General features: G+C 43.6%; 2 protein-coding genes across 2 annotated transcripts; one reads left to right on the plus strand and one right to left on the minus strand.

Moving 5' to 3' along the window:
- The first annotated feature begins 428 nt into the window (after positions 1-428).
- Positions 429-10,245, plus strand: LOC109427490 (acetylcholine receptor subunit beta-like 1). The gene is made up of 5 exons (XM_019703039.3): positions 429-923; positions 1,111-1,247; positions 1,313-1,467; positions 1,543-2,584; positions 8,830-10,245. The coding sequence occupies exons 1-5, from the start codon at positions 863-865 to the stop codon at positions 8,992-8,994; spliced, it is 1,560 nt and encodes a 519-aa protein (XP_019558584.1). The 5' UTR covers positions 429-862; the 3' UTR covers positions 8,995-10,245.
- An 8,264-nt stretch (positions 10,246-18,509) lies between these two features.
- Positions 18,510-20,305, minus strand: LOC109398742 (tyrosine--tRNA ligase, mitochondrial). Its single transcript, XM_019671133.3, has 3 exons — positions 20,082-20,305; positions 18,773-19,866; positions 18,510-18,712 (listed from the first exon to the last, which is right to left on the minus strand). Exons 1-3 carry the CDS (start codon positions 20,231-20,233, stop codon positions 18,549-18,551), a joined length of 1,410 nt encoding a protein of 469 aa, XP_019526678.2. The 5' UTR covers positions 20,234-20,305; the 3' UTR covers positions 18,510-18,548.
- Positions 20,306-20,462: the final 157 nt, after the last annotated feature.

Genomic DNA, 20,462 nt, shown 5'->3' on the forward strand with positions numbered 1-20,462 from the left:
ATTTTCCAACCTAGAGCAAGTTGCAAACTATAAGCTCAATTTTCTCAATGTGACTGTTATGCAGTTATGGGCAATATAATGTTCGTAGTTACTTGGGCTGTCTGTGCTAGATAGCCTACTGTTGAAGTTCATTCAACTGCTGATTCAAACCATTGAAGGCACCTATAATCCAATCCTTCAACTACTGATAACAGTCAATGGAATTCCGCACATGCGCGCTTCAACCACTTCTGTTCTCTCGTCCAACTGTAATCAACATTCTACCACCCCACAACATCCAGCATGTGATGTTTACCATCCTTTCTTGGGCTCCCTAAAAGATACCACAAGCCACATGCTTCATTACTCGAACGTAAAGAGATTATACAACTCTCTCCTATGAACCACTCACCGTCGGGATAACAGAGAGCGAATTCGCAGGAGTTAAGGGAAAAATCGATACCACAATCATCACTAGACAAGATTTACTTTGTCAAAAGGTTCCAACCCAGTCCTAGAGTCCAGTCGCTGCGACAAGACGACGAAGAGTTTGCGAGCTTCCACAAAATTACTCCACGATTCGGTTGGAAGTTTCGGCGACGCCTAAAAGTAGATCCAACCCTCTGTTCGATCGTTTGTGCATCGGATTGTGTCGAGTTCGAGCGAAAATGCCTACATCTAGCTAATCCCCGCACAAAAATTGGAATCTGTTTTGTTTCCTCCCAAGATACAGTGCAAACCCTACTACTAGGCGTTTCCCCCGTTGTATTGGATACTAGAGTTCTGTGTATCGTTATCGTAAGAAAAAATAAGGTAATCGAGTGTGAAACATGTCGATGCCCGTTGCATAAGTTTAGGCGGATAGGAAAATCGAGGCTGAACGATGAGGTTCAAACAGCTCCTGCTATCGCTGACGATAGCGATTCAGTATTATTTTGGAATTGGTGAGTTTTCACATCCTCGATTTGGTATTGCGGATGCTGCGGTTGGGTGGTGCAGAAAATCGATAACTCTCTTCTCCGTTCACACGGATGATGGAGGGGGGCTTGTATTCTCTCACAAGCCGCCACTAGCAAACACCCCCAAAACATCAACCATGCAACATGAAATTAACGTTTTATCTATGAATAGCAAACGGTTCCGAAGATGAGGAACGCCTGGTACGAGATCTCTTTCGTGGGTACAACAAACTGATCCGGCCCGTCCAGAACATGACCCAGAAGGTGGACGTACGCTTCGGGTTGGCTTTCGTACAGTTGATCAACGTGGTAAGTGATCCTGGAAGTTGGGGGTCTACTACTGAGCAATATCTCAAAGTTCAAATTCATTGCAGAACGAGAAGAATCAGATCATGAAGTCCAACGTGTGGTTACGGTTGGTCTGGAGCGACTACCAGCTGCAATGGGACGAAGCCGATTACGGTGGAATCGGTGTGTTACGTCTTCCTCCGGACAAGGTCTGGAAGCCGGATATTGTGCTGTTCAATAAGTAGGTGTTGAAGGCGCGGATATGGAATACCTTGAACGATCTTTAGAATGACCTCCATTTTTTTTGTGATTCCAGTGCCGACGGTAACTACGAAGTGCGCTACAAATCGAACGTGCTGATCTATCCCAACGGTGAGGTCCTTTGGGTACCACCGGCCATCTACCAGAGTTCCTGCACGATCGACGTTACGTACTTCCCGTTCGATCAGCAAACGTGCATCATGAAGTTCGGTTCGTGGACGTTCAACGGCGATCAGGTTTCACTCGCGTTGTACAACAACAAGAACTTCGTAGATCTGTCCGACTACTGGAAGTCCGGTACGTGGGACATCATCGAGGTTCCGGCCTATCTGAACGTATACGAGGGTAACCCTACCGAGACGGACATCACCTTCTACATCATCATCCGCCGGAAGACTCTGTTCTACACCGTCAACTTGATCCTGCCAACCGTGCTGATTTCGTTTCTTTGCGTTCTGGTGTTTTACCTGCCAGCCGAAGCCGGCGAGAAAGTAACCCTAGGCATTAGTATTCTGCTGTCACTGGTTGTGTTCCTGTTGTTGGTATCGAAGATTTTACCACCGACCTCGCTCGTACTGCCACTGATTGCCAAGTATCTACTGTTCACCTTCATCATGAACACCGTATCCATCCTGGTCACGGTCATCATCATCAACTGGAACTTCCGAGGGCCGCGAACCCACCGGATGCCCATGTGGATTCGGTCCGTCTTCCTGCACTACCTGCCGGCCATGCTGCTCATGAAGCGTCCCCGGAAGACCCGCCTCCGCTGGATGATGGAAATGCCAGGGATGAGCATGCCACCGCAGCCGCATACCCATCCGTCGTACGGTTCTCCGGCGGAAGTTCCGAAGCACATTAGCGCCCTCGGCGGCAAGCAGTCCAAAATGGACGTAATGGAGCTGTCCGATTTGCATCATCATCCGAACTGCAAGATTAACCGGAAGTTGAACAGCGGCGATCTCGGACTGGGAGACTCGTGCCGCCGGGAGAGCGAGAGTTCGGATTCGATCTTGCTGTCGCCGGAGGCGAGCAAGGCTACCGAAGCTGTAGAGTTCATCGCGGAGCATCTGAGGAACGAGGATCTGTACATCCAGGTGAGTAGCGAAGATCGTGAAAAAAATCAAGGGAATAAGGGGTTGGTCTGGTTCAGAGTCATCCAAACTGTTCTAGAATGAAGTTCTTCAAATCTACAAAAATAACTTTATGTGTTTTCGCCATAAATAATAGTAGTGCTGGGATCCGCGAAGCTCTTGAAATCTCAAATGTCATTTAGAAACACTACAGGGATATTCCAGGTCAGTCAAAGTACCTTGAAGTTCAGGACTTCAAGTCTACACTCGTAACAACAGTGATATCTGCTATACTGAGTAACGTTGCATATTTGTCCGTGGTTAATGGACCAATCTGATGTCTACTTTTTTATTATAAACCTTTGGGACATTCAAGTTCGTCCAAACTGTTGTATAATGAAGTCCTTCAAATCTACAAGAAAAGTTTTATGTGTTTTCATCATAAATAATAGCATAACACACAATCTGCTGAGATCCGTGAAGCTCTTGAAATCTCGAATGTCATTTATAGGAACTATAATAATGTTCCAGGTCAGCCAAACTATTTTTGAGATCAGAACTTCAGGTCTACACTTGTAATATCAGCTATATCTGACATGCTAAGTAACGTTTCATAATCAATCGCGGTGACTGGACCAACTTGAAGTCTACTATATATTATTATGAACCTTTGGGACATTGAGGGTCGTCCAAACTTTGCTGAAGGTTAGCTCTTGATACTAACAGTGGCTATTCTCACAATGAACTTTAAAATGTAATCTGTAATCCCCCTGGCATATCATGAGTTAATTCAAGGTGGTTTTGAGGTAATTCAGACCCCCTAGTAGTAAATTTATTATATTAATGCATATGCAACTATGACATAACCAAATTCAGTCATGCAAGAGTTGAATATACTTTTGTAGAGCATCTGTGCTACTCGAGTCAACAACACTACTCCGGAGACCAGATTTTGCCACTACGTTATGTACATGATCCACTGTACTTACCGAAGAAACTAGAGGATTAATAAGCGTTGTTATATATTTTTTGTGATATTTTATGGGCTTCCTTACTGTTATGGAGCGAAGTTCATAAAAACAACCACTGTAACTTTCAGAAGACTTACTAGACATGATAGATTACAAATCGCAGTTTTGCATAATGAAAGAAGTTACCGTTACACCCGTAGACTTGAGGATCTAAACTCAATAACAGTTTGGATGACCTAGGATATCCCGACTGATCTGATACTGTCTATTGAACTATCAGAAGACTTACTGGACATAATAGATTACAATTCGTAGCTTTGTATAACGAAACAAGTTTCCGTTACACCCGTAGACTTAAGGATCGAAACTCAAGAATAGTTTGGATGACCTAGGATATCCAGAAAAAAGAGTTCCTTCGAGTATTTCTCAAGAAATTTCTCTACGGAATTATTGCGAAGTTACTTTGAAAATTACTGCTGCAATTTCATGATGATATCTACAAAATTTGCTTCAAGGATTTGACCGAGAATTTCCACAAAATTTCTATGTGGCGTTGGAGGAAGATTCCACCAGAAATAATGTCAAGGTTTTTTTTTCAATAGTTTCTTCGGAAATTTCACTGGGCGTTCTTTCAGTCACCGGTTCACCAGTTCACCGAATATTGGACATGGATTCATCAAAAAAGTCTCCAATGATTCATCCAAGAATTCTTCGGCAATTCACTCGAGGATTCCTTCAAAAAATCCTGCTAGGATTCCTTTTTAAAGTTTTTGCGAGGATTCCTCCAAATATGCCTCCAGAAATAACTCCAAAGATTTTTCTAAGGATCTGTCCAGAAATTCCTCGTTGGGATTCTTCGTACATTTATAAATTACTCTGAGAGTTTGTTCGGGGATTCCTCTGAATTTTCTTAGAAAATTCTTGCAAAAGTCAAGAATCCCTCCCGGGAAATTCTCCGTACGTTCTTCTTGAAATTCTTCCGAAGATTCCTCTAATAATTACTGCGCGGATTGCTTCAAAATTTATTCCAGAAACTCATTCATGGAAATCGCCCAAATTTTTCTGAGGAGTATTCATAAAGTTCCTTAAAGAATCTCTTCAGAAATGTTTATCAGAATTCCTAGAATAACTGGCTACTCCAGAATTCCTCCTGACGCTCTTGGTGATTGGTGTGAATAATGAGCATTAGTAAAAATTCACAAACAGAAAGAAATAAAAAAAAAATTGGCCATTCCCTTCAAGTTTTTTATTTCAACAAAACCTTTAGAATTTTTTTCAAGAAATGCTCCACAAGCTCCCTCAGTTATTGTCCTGAGGAGTCTTCCTAAATTTCCTGAAATTTCTTCGGCGATCCCTCAGATGATTAATTCAAAAATTCACCTTCGCTTTATATAAGACAAATATTCAAAGACTCCTTCGGAAAGTCCTAGGAAGACCTCTTTAGAAATTTCTCTAAGGTTTGCTCAAAGACATTTTAAGAGTTCATCGGATCCTTACCTAGAAATTTTACTCCAGGAATAATAAAAAAAAAAGAGTTTCTAAAAAAAAAAAGAGTTTCTAAAAAGAAAATTAGCAAACCGGAGGAAACAGGAGATATTCGCACAGTTTCCTGACAAAACTTTAGAAATCATCAGAAAATTCTCAAAAAAAAACATGTGAGACTATTTAAAATTGAAAAAAAAACATCTGAAAAAATCTTTGAAATATATCCTACAAGGTACACATTAACATCAAATTACGGAAATATGGGCCACAAACGTAAGGCAGAATTACAAAAGGTCGAATGCACATAAGACTGAGCACAAAATGCTCTAGCTTTAAAACCGTAACATTCAGCCTTTTTAGTTTTCAGCCTTTTGTGATTTCAACCTAATGGAAAGGCTGAAACCTAAAAAAGTTGAAAGATTTAGTTTGTTCAAAAAAACAATGTATATCAAAATTACAATTCTTCTTTTTTGTTGGCCTACACACTTAGAAAAAAAAATCACCGTATTCGGTAATGTTTTACCGGAATCTCAACCGTTAGGTTTGTTTTACTGGAAAAATTCGGTAAAGTTAGCAACATTCACCGAACTTCATTAGAATTTTACATATAAACGATAACATTTTACCGAAAATTGATTTTTACAGAATTTCATTAAAAACCCGTTATCGAACGCTACCAAATTTCGGTAAAATGTTATCGTTTATCTGTCAGACTCTAACGAAGATCGGTAAAAGTTGCTAACTTTACCGATTTTTTCCTGTAAAACAAACTTAACGGTTGAGATTTCGGTAAACATTACCGAAGTCGCTGACTATTTCTATGTGTGTAAGCATACAAATCAACTTCTACATATGGAGTCACCCATTAAGGCGAAACTGGAAGCATTGCCTCACTTTTTGGTTTTTGATTTTTTATTAAATAACGAAGCAATTTTTTCAAAATCGGTTTTCGTGCACATGTACAGTATAGATCAAGGTATCTTCTGATTTTTTTGTAGTGGAAAATGTTTTTCGTTTTTGTAGAAACCATTTTTGAACAAAATTTCACAAAAAAATGGTTTCTGCAAAAATGGAAAAAATACAGAAGATACCTTGATCCATACTCTGCATGTGCACGAAAACCGATTTTGAAAATATTGCTTCGTTATTTAATAAAAAATCAAAAACCGAAAAAATGAAAAAATGCTCTCAGTTTCGCCTTAAGTACGACAGTTCGTTTGGAAACAACATCTTCTGTTTACTCTACTATCTATAGTTTCAACCATGATACTGTTCAGGTCCTTCTTTAATTCCTGCTCGTCTTGGGACCTTAGGAGAGATTTAGGGACAACTCCGATTGGGTGTCCTCTCGGTAACTATACGAACGTCCTCCAGGTGCTACATCTGCTTCAACTCCTCCGCTAGGTCGTAGTACTTGGTTGGTTATCTTGCCACAGAACGTTGATTGGACATTATTGTCTAACGGTACAGGGATGTCGATGAGGGTTACCCGATTCATCCTTTTGTCGTAAACCACAATGTCGGGCCGGTTGCCATGAATGAGGATGTCCCTAATGATTTCGCGATCCCAGTACACCTTCATGCAACTCCATTTCATCCAGTTCGGCTGATACTTGTAGAAAGGTGCAAATCTGTCGACCAAGTTGTGCGTTAAAGCAAGCTGTTGGCGCAACTTCGTTGTGATCCAGCTAACACTGAACAACCTGAAACGACATGTTCGATCAGGTTCCGGGTCATTTGGCCGAATGTCATTTAATCGAATGCCGTTTGGCCGAGCGCCATTTAGTCAAAAGGGTCATTTGGCCGAACTCAAGTGATAATGCCATTGTTCCCCGCATCCGTGTATCCGAAAGAACAGCCTAAGTTTCAAAGAAGGATAAATCTCTGGTAAAATAATGACAGATTAAGCGCCAACTAATCTCTGAATCGTTAAACTAGAAAGAATAGCCTATGATTAAAAAAGGAAATATTCCTAATGGTCATATCAGCAGTTAGCTTGTCAAAAAGTTGTATTATATTCCTTTGATATTGATTCGGCCAAACGGTATTCTTCCAAATGACAAATTCGGCCAGATGGCATTCGGCCAATGACGTTCAGTCAAATCGCCTTACACCGTTCGATCGTTTGCGATGCCCACAACTCTGCTGGATCTGGGAGACACATAGTGTCTGGATATTGGTGACGTCTCTTCCTCCTACTGCGCGTGGTAGAGTGACTCTCTCTATAGACGACTTTGGATGGCGCATGCGGCGCTTGATGAACGCCACTTGTACTGCTCGTTCTTACGCCTCGTGGTCAGTCTTGGTCCACCGAGGAATGGTCACTTTTGTAGAACATTGAACTTGAACACGTCCCTTGGAGTTGAAATATCTCACAAGACTGATTCATTATTTCAAAATCTTATTCATTGTCTACTCTGAGTAGTACCTTTGTAATACCTACTCCCACATTTTTTTTAAACAAATTATGAACTTCTATCTACTACATATACCACCCTGTAGGTCAACAGGGGCAAAGCAAACATATTGAATGCAAGAACTTGTCCTGCAGTTCCTTCATGATCGCTGTGTGGCGAAAACCTCTAAGTTGCAGGAAACCGAGGTATTTGTACGCTTCGCCTTAAACCTTAAGACCTTAAGAAGGTACGAGTGCGGTACTGAGTCGTACGCCTTCTTGTAGACGATGTACAGGTTCCTCTGCTTTTCGGTGACTTGACACACAATGACTGCATCAAGACTGAAATCGGGTCCTGGTGCAGCCCAACTTTTGGTATACCGGGTAGCCTCCCGTATATCCTGGGTGGTTACTACGACCGCGGTCATGTCTTCATTACACTGTCACTCTTCTCCTGCCAACCACATAACATTGTCGCTGTGCTGGACAGGGTTCTCCTATAGATTGGCTCAGAACTGTGTGACGTTGCCAATCTCCGGAAGGCCTTGCCCATAATCAGGCCTGTCGTTTCGGATGCAGTTCAAGAACTCCCTTTCGTTAATGTTGAACATCCGGTTTTGTTCTTTCCGCTATGAATATTCTCCATGACGCCGCAACCGTTTTGCAAGAGCATTCAATCGCTGTACATAGGTGTCGAAGATCTCCGTAATGTTGACTTGTGTTAGGTCTCGGAGTTCTGCGTGCTTCACAATTCGAGAAACATGACGAGCTATCCACGTTGATCGATTCCCCTGCTTGTACTGTGTTAATCGACCAATCTTGGTCCACAATGTGGCGATCCAGTTCTCCAAATGGCGCGTTCGTAATCTTAGCGTCCTTACAACAGCCACTGCAGCTGAGTACGTACACAGTAAACCGTAGATCCTCTAGGTCTGTACGGCCTCCAAGAACTGTTGCAAAATATCTTGGTTTGGGATGCTTACTGCACTTGTCAGCTGATAGGAATTCCGCAGCTTTGCTATTCAGAGCTGGGATATGGGGTCTGACCCACAGTACTGCGTCACTGCTGTGACCATGTGGAGCGCTAGTTCATATAGTAGTTGCAGTCGTTGCATATCCGCTGTTGGTCCTGGAGCAGTGGGTGCAGTCGAATCACGAATCTCATCTGTGGTGCATCCAGCCTAACAGAACTCCTACTCAACGTATCGCTCGATCTTGTCCTCTCCTCCAACCAACAATTCCCTCTGCGCATCCAGCTTGAAGTAAACGTGCAAATTGGTTGTATGGGGAGACTTGCTGTGAATATACTACGTCAGCGTGACCTTAGACATTGGGAAATTGAAGTACTGAACCACTGTATAACGACGTTCAATCTCCAGATCATGACTACATAGAATCCCCATCTTATCATCCACTAGACCCGCGAGGACTGGAAGTACGTAGCGATGGTGATCGATCGGCTGCAGCTGTACATCTTCTTCATCGTAACCACTGCCGGCACGGTTGGAATTCTGATGGACGCTCCGCACATTTTCGAGTACGTCGACCAGGACCGAATCATCGAAATCTACCGGGGCAAGTAAGCAGCAGCAGCGCCCAGTTGTTATCACAGCAAGCAGAATCGTCGTCATCGTCGTTGTTGGAATGTTAGGTTAACATTTGCTCAAAAAAAAAGAACACACAAAATGGGTCACTTTTTTACGTAACGTACTTTCTAGAACGCGAAAGGGCGCAATGGAAGGTGGACAGGATTTTAAATGTAATCGTTGATAGAAAAATTTCTGGATAATAGCAGACAAGCACAACAGCGTTAGTTAATTGAACTTTCTAGAGAAAAAAATGTTCTACCTTAAGTTTCTAATGTTAAGTTTATTACACCGTTTCTAGACTCATCAAGATTAGCACAAATGTTTGCAAACCCATTTTGACGGCAACGTCAGTTGGACATGCCAAATTTTGTTCTAGAGGCCGTTACGAGGCAAACCGAAGACTTTTTTGAGCTCACTTTTGAACTAGGAATTTTGTAAAAGGTCAATTTGCGTTATCGTGTGAATCGACAAGATTACTACAAAATATAATACCACTAATACTAACTATTTGAAATATATCGCAAAACTATGCCATTTCTCCAAAGTGAAATACAAGCGAAACATTGATTTGGAGTAAACAAAGTAACCAAAATAACAAATACTGCAACGAGAAAAACTAAGCTTTCAACGAGAGACGTGTTTTCGAAATAGTATTAGATAACAAAACACTCTGACATAATGGAAACATAAAAGGCATAATGGACAAACAAAATGATAAAACACTTATTTGAAAAAAAACAATAACTAGAATACAACAATCTGTAAGAAAACGTAACATCGGCGAAATCAACAAAAGAACTTATCGAAATGAAATCATACATACACACAACCAAGACATTCACCAATCGCTGACGAAAACTGACAACTCTCACAGCAAATAATCCGTTATAACAGAAATCTCGTGAAAGCAAAACAGTTATTATTAACTACCAACTAACAGTAAAACTAAGAAGCAAAACCGCAAGGCAGTAAACGATTTTTGTGCACAAAACAAACTAATCATAATTACCAGTAACAATGAAAAAGCAGTATAGAGAGGATGAAATGATCCGACAGAGAAAGGAAACACACAGAAGCAGCAAACAGACAAACAAACAAAAAAAAAATAGCAACATTTAATGACATTAACATTACACGTTGTATTGGTAAGCAGCATTTTTAAGAAACAGAAAAATAAGAACAACAAAAAACAACAAAAGGGTAAAATAATAATAAACTTTAAACAATAGTTCGTACTAAAACGTAGGAGTTGTTTTGTCTCTGGAATTTGACAACCCTGCTTGGTAGCATTTGGGATGAGGAGAACACCTGCGAAGCGCGAAGTCGAAACTGGTTTGTCGGAGACCATGTTAAGAAGGAAAGCTGCAGTAGCGATACGGAATTTCTTATGGAATGTATTTTTTCTGACGGCTGTCAGAATCCAGGACTTTTCCTGTTCACCCAAAGCTGAAGAAGGAATTTCTGGAAAATACCTGGGGGAATTTCTGGGACATTTCTGGAGGAATTTCTGGGAAATTCCTGGACGAATTTCTGGGAAATTCCTGGACGAATTTCTGGGAAATTCCTGGACGAATTTCTGGAAATTCCTGGAGGAATTTTTGGGAAATTCCTGGAGGAATTTCTGGGAAATTCCTGGAGGAATTTCTGGGAAATTCCCGGAGGAATTTCTGGGAAATTCCTGGAGGAATTTCTGGGAAACTCCTGGAGGAATTTCTGGGAAATTCCTGGAGGAATTTCTGGGAAATTCCTGGAGGAATTTCTGGGAAATTCCTGGAGGAATTTCTGGGAAATTCCTGGAGGAATTTCTGGGAAATTCCTGGAGGAATTTCTGGGAAATTCCTGGAGGAATTTCTGGGAAATTCCCGGAGGAATTTCTGGGAAATTCCCGGAGGAATTTCTGGGAAATTCCCGGAGGAATTTCTGGGAAATTCCCGGAGGAATTTCTGGGAAATTCCCGGAGGAATTTCTGGGAAATTCCCGGAGGAATTTCTGGGAAATTCCCGGAGGAATTTCTGGGAAATTCCCGGAGGAATTTCTGGGAAATTCCCGGAGGAATTTCTGGGAAATTCCCGGAGGAATTTCTGGGAAATTCCCGGAGGAATTTCTGGGAAATTCCCGGAGGAATTTCTGGGAAATTCCCGGAGGAATTTCTGGGAAATTCCCGGAGGAATTTCTGGGAAATTCCCGGAGGAATTTCTGAGAAATTCCCGGAGGAATTTCTGGGAAATTCCCGGAGGAATTTCTGGGAAATTCCCGGAGGAATTTCTGGGAAATTCCCGGAGGAATTTCTGGGAAATTCCCGGAGGAGTTTCTGGGAAATTCCCGGAGGAATTTCTGGGAAATTCCCGGAGGAATTTCTGGGAAATTCCCGGAGGAATTTCTGGGAAATTCCCGGAGGAATTTCTGGGAAATTCCTGGAGGAATTTCTGGGAAATTCCCTGAGGAATTTCTGGGAAATTCCCGGAGGAATTTCTGGGAAATTCCCGGAGGAATTGCTGGGAAATTCCCGGAGGAATTGCTGGGAAATTCCCGGAGGAATTTCTGGGAAATTCCCGGAGGCATTTCTGGGAAATTCCCGGAGGAATTTCTGGGAAATTCCTGGAGGAATTTCTGGGAAATTCCCGGAGGAATTTCTGGGAAATTCCCGGAGGAATTTCTGGGAAATTCCCGGACGAATTTCTGGGAAATTCCCGGAGGAATTTCTGGGAAATTCCCGGAGGAATTTCTGGGAAATTCCCGGAGGAATTTCTGGGAAATGCCCGGAGGAATTTCTGGGAAATGCCCGGAGGAATTTCTGGGAAATGCCCGGAGGAATTTCTGGGAAATGCCCGGAGGAATTTCTGGGAAATTCCTGGAGGAATTTCTGGGAAATTCCTAGAGGAATTTCTGGGAAATTCCTGGAGGAATTTCTGGGAAATTCCTAGAGGAATTTCTGGGAAATTCCTGGAGGAATTTCTGGGAAATTCCTGGAGGAATTTCTGGGAAATTCCTGGAAGAATTTCTGGGAAATTCTTGGAGGAATTTCTGGGAAATTCCTGGAGGAATTTCTGGGAAATTCCTGGAGGAATTTCTGGGAAATTCCAGGAGGAATTTCTGGGAAATTCCAGGAGGAATTTCTGGGAAATTCCAGGAGGAATTTCTGGGAAATTCCAGGAGGAATTTCTGGGAAATTCCAGGAGGAATTTCTGGGAAATTCCAGGAGGAATTTCTGGGAAATTCCAGGAGGAATTTCTGGGAAATTCCAGGAGGAATTTCTGGGAAATTCCAGGAGGAATTTCTGGGAAATTCCAGGAGGAATTTCTGGGAAATTCCAGGAGGAATTTCTGGGAAATTCCAGGAGGAATTTCTGGGAAATTCCAGGAGGAATTTCTGGGAAATTCCAGGAGGAATTTCTGGGAAATTCCAGGAGGAATTTCTGGGAAATTCCAGGAGGAATTTCTGGGAAATTCCAGGAGGAATTTCTGGGAAATTCCAGGAGGAATTTCTGGGAAATTCCAGGAGGAATTTCTGGGAAATTCCAGGAGGAATTTCTGGGAAATTCCTGGACTAATTTCTGGGAAATTCCTGGACGAATTTCTGGAAAATTCTAAGGCGAATTTCTGGGAAATTCACGGACGAATTTCTGGGAAATTCTTGGAAATTCCTGGACGAATTTCTGGGAAATTTCCGGACGAATTTCTGGGAAATATCCGGACGAATTCCTGGGAAATTCCTGGAGAAATTTCTGGGAAACTCCTGGAGAAATTCCCGGAGGATTGAGCCTATCCTAGTCCTGGACGAATTTCTGGGAAATTCCCGGAGGAATTCCATGGAAATTCCCGGAGGAATTTCTGGGAAATTCCCGGAGGAATTTCTGGGAAATTCCCGGAGGAATTTCTGGGAAATTCCCGGAGGAATTTCTGGGAAATTCCCGGAGGAATTTCTGGGAAATTCCCGGAGGAATTTCTGGGAAATTCCCAGAGGAATTTCTGGGAAATTCCCGGAGGAATTTCTGGGAAATTCCCGGAGGAATTTCTGGGAAATTCCCGGAGGAATTTCTGGGAAATTCCCGGAGGAATTTCTGGGAAATTCCCGGAGGAATTTCTGGGAAATTCCCGGAGGAATTTCTGGGAAATTCCCGGAGGAATTTCTGGGAAATTCCCGGAGGAATTTCTGGGAAATTCCCGGAGGAATTTCTGGGAAATTCCCGGAGGAATTTCTGGGAAATTCCCGGAGGAATTTCTGGGAAATTCCCGGAGGAATTTCTGGGAAATTCCCGGAGGAATTTCTGGGAAATTCCCGGAGGAATTTCTGGGAAATTCCCGGAGGAATTTCTGGGAAATTCCCGGAGGAATTTCTGGGAAATTCCCGGAGGAATTTCTGGGAAATTCCCGGAGGAATTTCTGGGAAATTCCCGGAGGAATTTCTGGGAAATTCCCGGAGGAATTTCTGGGAAATTCCCGGAGGAATTTCTGGGAAATTCCCGGAGGAATTTCTGGGAAATTCCCGGAGGAATTTCTGGGAAATTCCCGGAGGAATTTCTGGGAAATTCCCGGAGGAATTTCTGGGAAATTCCCGGAGGAATTTCTGGGAAATTCCCGGAGGAATTTCTGGGAAATTCCCGGAGGAATTTCTGGGAAATTCCCGGATGAATTTCTGGGAAATTCCCGGAGGAATTTCTGGGAAATTCCCGGAGGAATTTCTGGGAAATTCCCGGAGGAATTTCTGGGAAATTCCCGGAGGAATTTCTGAGAAATTCCCGGAGGAATTTCTGGGAAATTCCCGGAGGAATTTCTGGGAAATTCCCGGAGGAATTTCTGGGAAATTCCCGGAGGAATTTCTGGGAAATTCCCGGAGGAATTTCTGGGAAATTCCCGGAGGAATTTCTGGGAAATTCCCGGAGGAATTTCTGGGAAATTCCCGGAGGAATTTCTGGGAAATTCCCGGAGGAATTTCTGGGAAATTCCCGGAGGAATTTCTGGGAAATTCCCGGAGGAATTTCTGGGAAATTCCCGGAGGAATTTCTGGGAAATTCCCGGAGGAATTTCTGGGAAATTCCCGGAGGAATTTCTGGGAAATTCCCGGAGGAATTTCTGGGAAATTCCCGGAGGAATTTCTGGGAAATTCCCGGAGGAATTTCTGGGAAATTCCCGTAGGAATTGCTGGGAAATTCCCGGAGGAATTGCTGGGAAATTCCCGGAGGAATTGCTGGGAAATTCCCGGAGGAATTGCTGGGAAATTCCCGGAGGAATTGCTGGGAAATTCCCGGAGGAATTGCTGGGAAATTCCCGGAGGAATTTCTGGGAAATTCCCGGAGGCATTTCTGGGAAATTCCCGGAGGAATTTCTGGGAAATTCCCGGAGGAATTTCTGGGAAATTCCCGGAGGAATTTCTGGGAAATTCCCGGAGGAATTTCTGGGAAATGCCCGGAGGAATTTCTGGGAAATGCCCGGAGGAATTTCTGGGAAATGCCCGGAGGAATTTCTGGGAAATGCCCGGAGGAATTTCTGGGAAATGCCCGGAGGAATTTCTGGGAAATTCCTGGAGGAATTTCTGGGAAATTCCTGGAGGAATTTCTGGGAAATTCCTGGAGGAATTTCTGGGAAATTCCTAGAGGAATTTCTGGGAAATTCCTGGAGGAATTTCTGGGAAATTCCTGGAGGAATTTCTGGGAAATTCCTGGAGGAATTTCTGGGAAATTCCTGGAGGAATTTCTGGGAAATTCCTGGAGGAATTTCTGGGAAATTCCTGGAGGAATTTCTGGGAAATTCCTGGAAGAATTTCTGGGAAATTCCTGGAGGAATTTCTGGGAAATTCCTGGAGGAATTTCTGGGAAATTCCTGGAGGAATTTCTGGGAAATTCCTGGAGGAATTTCTGGGAAATTCCTGGAGGAATTTCTGGGAAATTCCAGGAGGAATTTCTGGGAAATTCCAGGAGGAATTTCTGGGAAATTCCAGGAGGAATTTCTGGGAAATTCCAGGAGGAATTTCTGGGAAATTCCAGGAGGAATTTCTGGGAAATTCCAGGAGGAATTTCTGGGAAATTCCAGGAGGAATTTCTGGGAAATTCCAGGAGGAATTTCTGGGAAATTCCAGGAGGAATTTCTGGGAAATTCCAGGAGGAATTTCTGGGAAATTCCAGGAGGAATTTCTGGGAAATTCCAGGAGGAATTTCTGGGAAATTCCAGGAGGAATTTCTGGGAAATTCCAGGAGGAATTTCTGGGAAATTCCAGGAGGAATTTCTGGGAAATTCCAGGAGGAATTTCTGGGAAATTCCAGGAGGAATTTCTGGGAAATTCCAGGAGGAATTTCTGGGAAATTCCAGGAGGAATTTCTGGGAAATTCCTGGACTAATTTCTGGGAAATTCCTGGACGAATTTCTGGGAAATTCCTGGACGAATTTCTGGAAAATTCTAAGGCGAATTTCTGGGAAATTCACGGACGAATTTCTGGGAAATTCTTGGAAATTCCTGGACGAATTTCTGGGAAATTTCCGGACGAATTTCTGGGAAATATCCGGACGAATTCCTGGGAAATTCCTGGAGAAATTTCTGGGAAACTCCTGGAGAAATTCCCGGAGGATTGAGCCTATCCTAGTCCTGGACGAATTTCTGGGAAATTCCCGGAGGAATTCCATGGAAATTCCCGGAGGAATTTCTGGGAAATTCCCGGAGGAATTTCTGGGAAATTCCCGGAGGAATTTCTGGGAAATTCCCGGAGGAATTTCTGGGAAATTCCCGGAGGAATTTCTGGGAAATTCCCGGAGGAATTTCTGGGAAATTCCCGGAGGAATTTCTGGGAAATTCCCGGAGGAATTTCTGGGAAATTCCCGGAGGAATTTCTGGGAAATTCCCGGAGGAATTTCTGGGAAATTCCCGGAGGAATTTCTGGGAAATTCCCGGAGGAATTTCTGGGAAATTCCCGGAGGAATTTCTGGGAAATTCCCGGATGAATTTCTGGGAAATTCCCGGAGGAATTTCTGGGAAATTCCCGGAGGAATTTCTGGGAAATTCCCGGAGGAATTTCTGGGAAATTCCCGGAGGAATTTCTGGGAAATTCCCGGAGGAATTTCTGGGAAATTCCCGGAGGAATTTCTGGGAAATTCCCGGAGGAATTTCTGGGAAATTCCCGGAGGAATTTCTGGGAAATTCCCGGATGAATTTCTGGGAAATTCCCGGAGGAATTTCTGGGAAATTCCCGGAGGAATTTCTGGGAAATTCCCGGAGGAATTTCTGGGAAATTCCCGGAGGAATTTCTGGGAAATTCCCGGAGGAATTTCTGGGAAATTCCCGGAGGAATTTCTGGGAAATTCCCGGAGGAATTTCTGGGAAATTCCCGGAGGAATTTCTGGGAAATTCCCGGAGGAATTTCTGGGAAATTCCCGGAGGAATTTCTGGGAAATTCCCGAAGGAATTTCTGGGAAATTCCCGGAGGAATTTCTGGGAAATTCCCGGAGGAATTTCTGGGAAATTCCCGGAGGAATTTCTGGGAAATTCCTGGACGAATTTCTGGAGGAATTTCTGGGAAATTCCTGGACGAATTTCTGGAGGAATTTCTGGGAAATTCCTGGAGGAATTTCTGGGAAATACCTGTAGGAATTTCTGGGAAACTCCTGGAAGAATTCCTGGGAAACTCCTGGAAGAATTTCTGGGAAACTCCTGGAGGAATTTCTGGGAAACTCCTGGAGGAATTTCTGGGAAACTTTTGGAGGAATTTCTGGGAAATTCCTGGAGGAATTTCTGGGAAATTCCTGGAGGAATTTCTGGGAAATTCCTGGAGGAATTTCTGGGAAACTCCTGGAGGAATTTCTGGGAAGCTCCTGGAGGAATTTCTGGGAAATTCCTGGAGGAATTTCTGGGAAACTCCTGGAGGAATTTCTTGGAAATTCCTGGAGGAATTTCTTGGAAATTCCTGGAGGAATTTCTGGGAAATTCCTGGAGAAATTTCTGGGAAATTCCTGGAGGAATTTCTGAAAAAGGCCGTTAAATCGGCGTACGATGGGAATTGGTCACGTAGCACAAATGTCAGAGGAAAGAATAGCAAAAATAGCATTCAGCAAGGAATCATCTAGAAGTTGGCGAAACTGTGGATTAGGCCTGTCCAGCTTTTCAAAAATGTTCTTTGATTCTCAAGTCCACCCCCATATTTTGATTGGCATCCTAAAAGAAGTAACTGGTCAAAATTTCAGCCAAATCCATTAAAATTAAGAGGTGCATCAAATCAATTTTGTGTTTTTCGACTATTTTTGAACTTCAAAAAATCATAACTACACTAAAACATGTCAAAACTTAATTCTTTCGGCAGAAATTGAAAGCTATACTTGTCTGCTACAACTTCTCTGAACAACCTGTGCCAATAAAATTGAAGGAAACATGTGTAATTATCACATTTGTAATCAGTAAAACCTTAAAAAGTTTATTTTTTGATAGATTTCGTTCTGGAACACCCTAATATTCTTAATAAGTTGGATTTTTCAAAACAGCGTCATATTCTCCAATGTTTTTTGGTTATTTGCTTCTTTGACACCAATGCTGTAGGAGTTGAGCAAAAATTACTAGAATTCGTGAAAGTCAAATGTGGCCTAAAAACTAGCTTTTTGGAGGCAATCACGTTGTGGCGCGAAATTGTACTGAACGTAGTAGCCTTGCTTCCTAGTAGTTTGCCTTGGCTACCCCCTACCACGGGTGATAACAAACAAGCGCGATGACAGGTGTTGGCTATCATATCAGTGCTGACGCGATGCCACTTTTTGCGCGCCAAAGCGTGATTGCACCCGAAAAGCTAGTTTTCAGGCCACATTTGGCTTTCACGAATTTTAGTAATTTTTGCTCAACTCCTACAGCATTGGTGCCAAAGAAGCAAATAACCAAAAAACATTGAAGAATATGATGCCGTTTTGAAAAATCCAACTTATTAAGTATATTAGGGTGTTCCAGAACGAAATCTATCAAAAAATCAACTTTTCAAGGTTTTTCTGATTACAAATGTGATAATTACACATGTTTCCTTCAATTTTATTGGCACACGTTGTTCGGAGAAGTTGTAGCAGACAAGTATAGCTTTCAATTTCTGCCGAAAGAATTAAGTTTTGACATGTTTTAGAGTAGTTATGATTTTTTGAAGTTCAAAAATAGTCGAAAAACACAAAATTGATTTGATGCACCTCTTAATTTTAATGGATTTGGCTGAAATTTTGACCAGTTACTTCTTTTAGGATGCCAATCAAAATATGGGGGTGGACTTGAGAATCAGAGAACATTTTTGAAAAGCTGGACAGGCCTACTGTGGATGGCCACGCGAAACTGTGGACTGCACGCGATTGAGGACCTGGGAACACTACACATTTGAGGAAACTGAAAGAACATCGCCCAAAATCGAAAATCGCAATCTCACAAATAACGCCGATTGGTATAAGAACATCACCCCATCATCCCAAACCCCAGTGTACATGTGATCAAGACCCAAATCCGCTCTTCACTCACCTGCTGCTTCACCAGGACAATTTCGGATAAATTAATATCCGAGTTCGTGCTTCCAACAATCTTCATTTTCTATAACCACTTCACGATTAAATTAACCATTTAACGATATAATAATTACGCTTACCTACTCGTAGCAGCGAAATGCCATTCTTCAGAATGTGAACTCCAGGTGCCAGCACCTCGGCTGGATTCTTGGCCTTGTTAAGATTGATGGTGAAACCCCCGGCGCCAATAATCCGAATTGCATCCTCTGTAAAGAATCACAAATTATCAAGGTCAATCATCCCCGCCGGAACTCATTCCGACTTACTCTCCGTAGGGAAGCATTTAGCTCTCATCGCCACTTGAAGGACTGTCATTCCCGGTTCCGGCAGTATATCGACCACCGGTGCTCCACCAAAGGTCTGTCGAATGTCCTTCACTTCCAGCTCTCCCAAAGCCTCAACATTCCCGTTGTACAATGCCGCCGTTATGTCCTCTGCCTTCTTCAGCCCATCCTCTCCGTGCACCAGCAACGTTAGCTCCTGAGCCAACCGCTTCTGCGCTTCCCAAAGCTCCGGCGTTCTCTGGTGTCTCGCCAGCACACTTAGAATCTCGTCCAGTGGCATAAATGTCAACAACTTCAGCAGTTTCTCCACCTCGGAGTCCGGCGTCCGTACGAAAAACTGATACAACGCATACGGCGAAGTCTTATCGCTGCTCAACCAAACCGCATTGCCCGCCGATTTCCCAAACTTGTCCCCCTCTTCGTTCGTTATCAACGGCAGCGTTATTCCGTAGACGTCCTTCCGGTCGACCCTCGAAATCAACTCGTGACCAGACATAATGTTCCCCATCTGGTCACTTCCACCCAGCTGGAACCGACAGCTGTGCGCCTTCAACAGATGCAGCCAATCGTACGCCTGGAAGATCTGGTACGTAAACTCGGTGAAGCTCATTCCGCCTTCGCTCTGCAGCCGGCTCTGAACGGACGCCCGCGAAAGCATCGACCCCATCCGGAAGTGCCGCCCAATACTCGAAATAAACTGCACAAAGTTCAACTCCCGGTACCAATCGGCATTGTTGACCACCAGCACCGGCTTGAGAGCCCCGCTCTGGCCCCGCTTCTCCCACAGAAACCGCTCATGGTTGCGGAAGATCTGGTCAATCTGCGATCCGATACAGCTCAGGTTGTGATTGACCATGTCCAGCAGCATGGCCTGCCGTTCGGTTTTGCGCCCACTGGGGTCCCCGATTTGGCCGGTGGCACCTCCCAGCAGGGCGATCGGTTGATGGCCGGCGCGTTGGGCATGCAGAAGCCCAATGATCACCAGCAGGTTGCCCACGTGCAAACTGTCCGCTGTGGGATCGAAACCGGCGTAGATGGTTTGTGGGGACGATCCGAGCATGCTGCGTGCTTTGTCACTGGAAGAAAATCGAGGAGAAAAAATCGAAAAGTGAATAATTTAGATTCCCATGGTAGAGGCATACGAATGAATTAAGCGGTGCAATAGCATCCGCACGATTGGTTCACGTTTCACATTGACGGATCTTCAAAAATTCCAACGAACTATCGATACTACCACCCGTGACTTCAACCCTGTACACCACGAAAACAACAACAAAAAATATCGACTCACATCGCTTCGGCTGGAAAAACATCCTGAAAGAAGCCACGATCCTGCAGCTTCAGGATGTTCCCTTCGGTGTAGCTTCTCTTGGGTTGCTGCTGCCGCTGCAGCACCACCCAGAGGGATCGCCTGACTCCAATGTCCAGCCTTCGCAGAATCATATCACTTCCGATTTCACCGCAAATTTCACAATCAAAACCGTGTGCGAAGTTCACGTTTGCTCTCGCGCGCCGCCGTTCGGTTACTCAACTTTTCCGCCTGACAGCGATTTGTTTATGTGCGTTCCCTGCCGGAAAGTGTGCGTGAAAGGAGGAGGACCAATCACAAGCGAGACTCGATGCACCACGTGCAACGCGCGCGTTGCGGTGCATCGTCCTTCGCATTCAACGT

The sequence above is a fragment of the Aedes albopictus genome, chromosome 1 (assembly GCF_035046485.1).
Source record: "Aedes albopictus strain Foshan chromosome 1, AalbF5, whole genome shotgun sequence".
Lineage (NCBI taxonomy): Eukaryota > Metazoa > Arthropoda > Insecta > Diptera > Culicidae > Aedes > Aedes albopictus.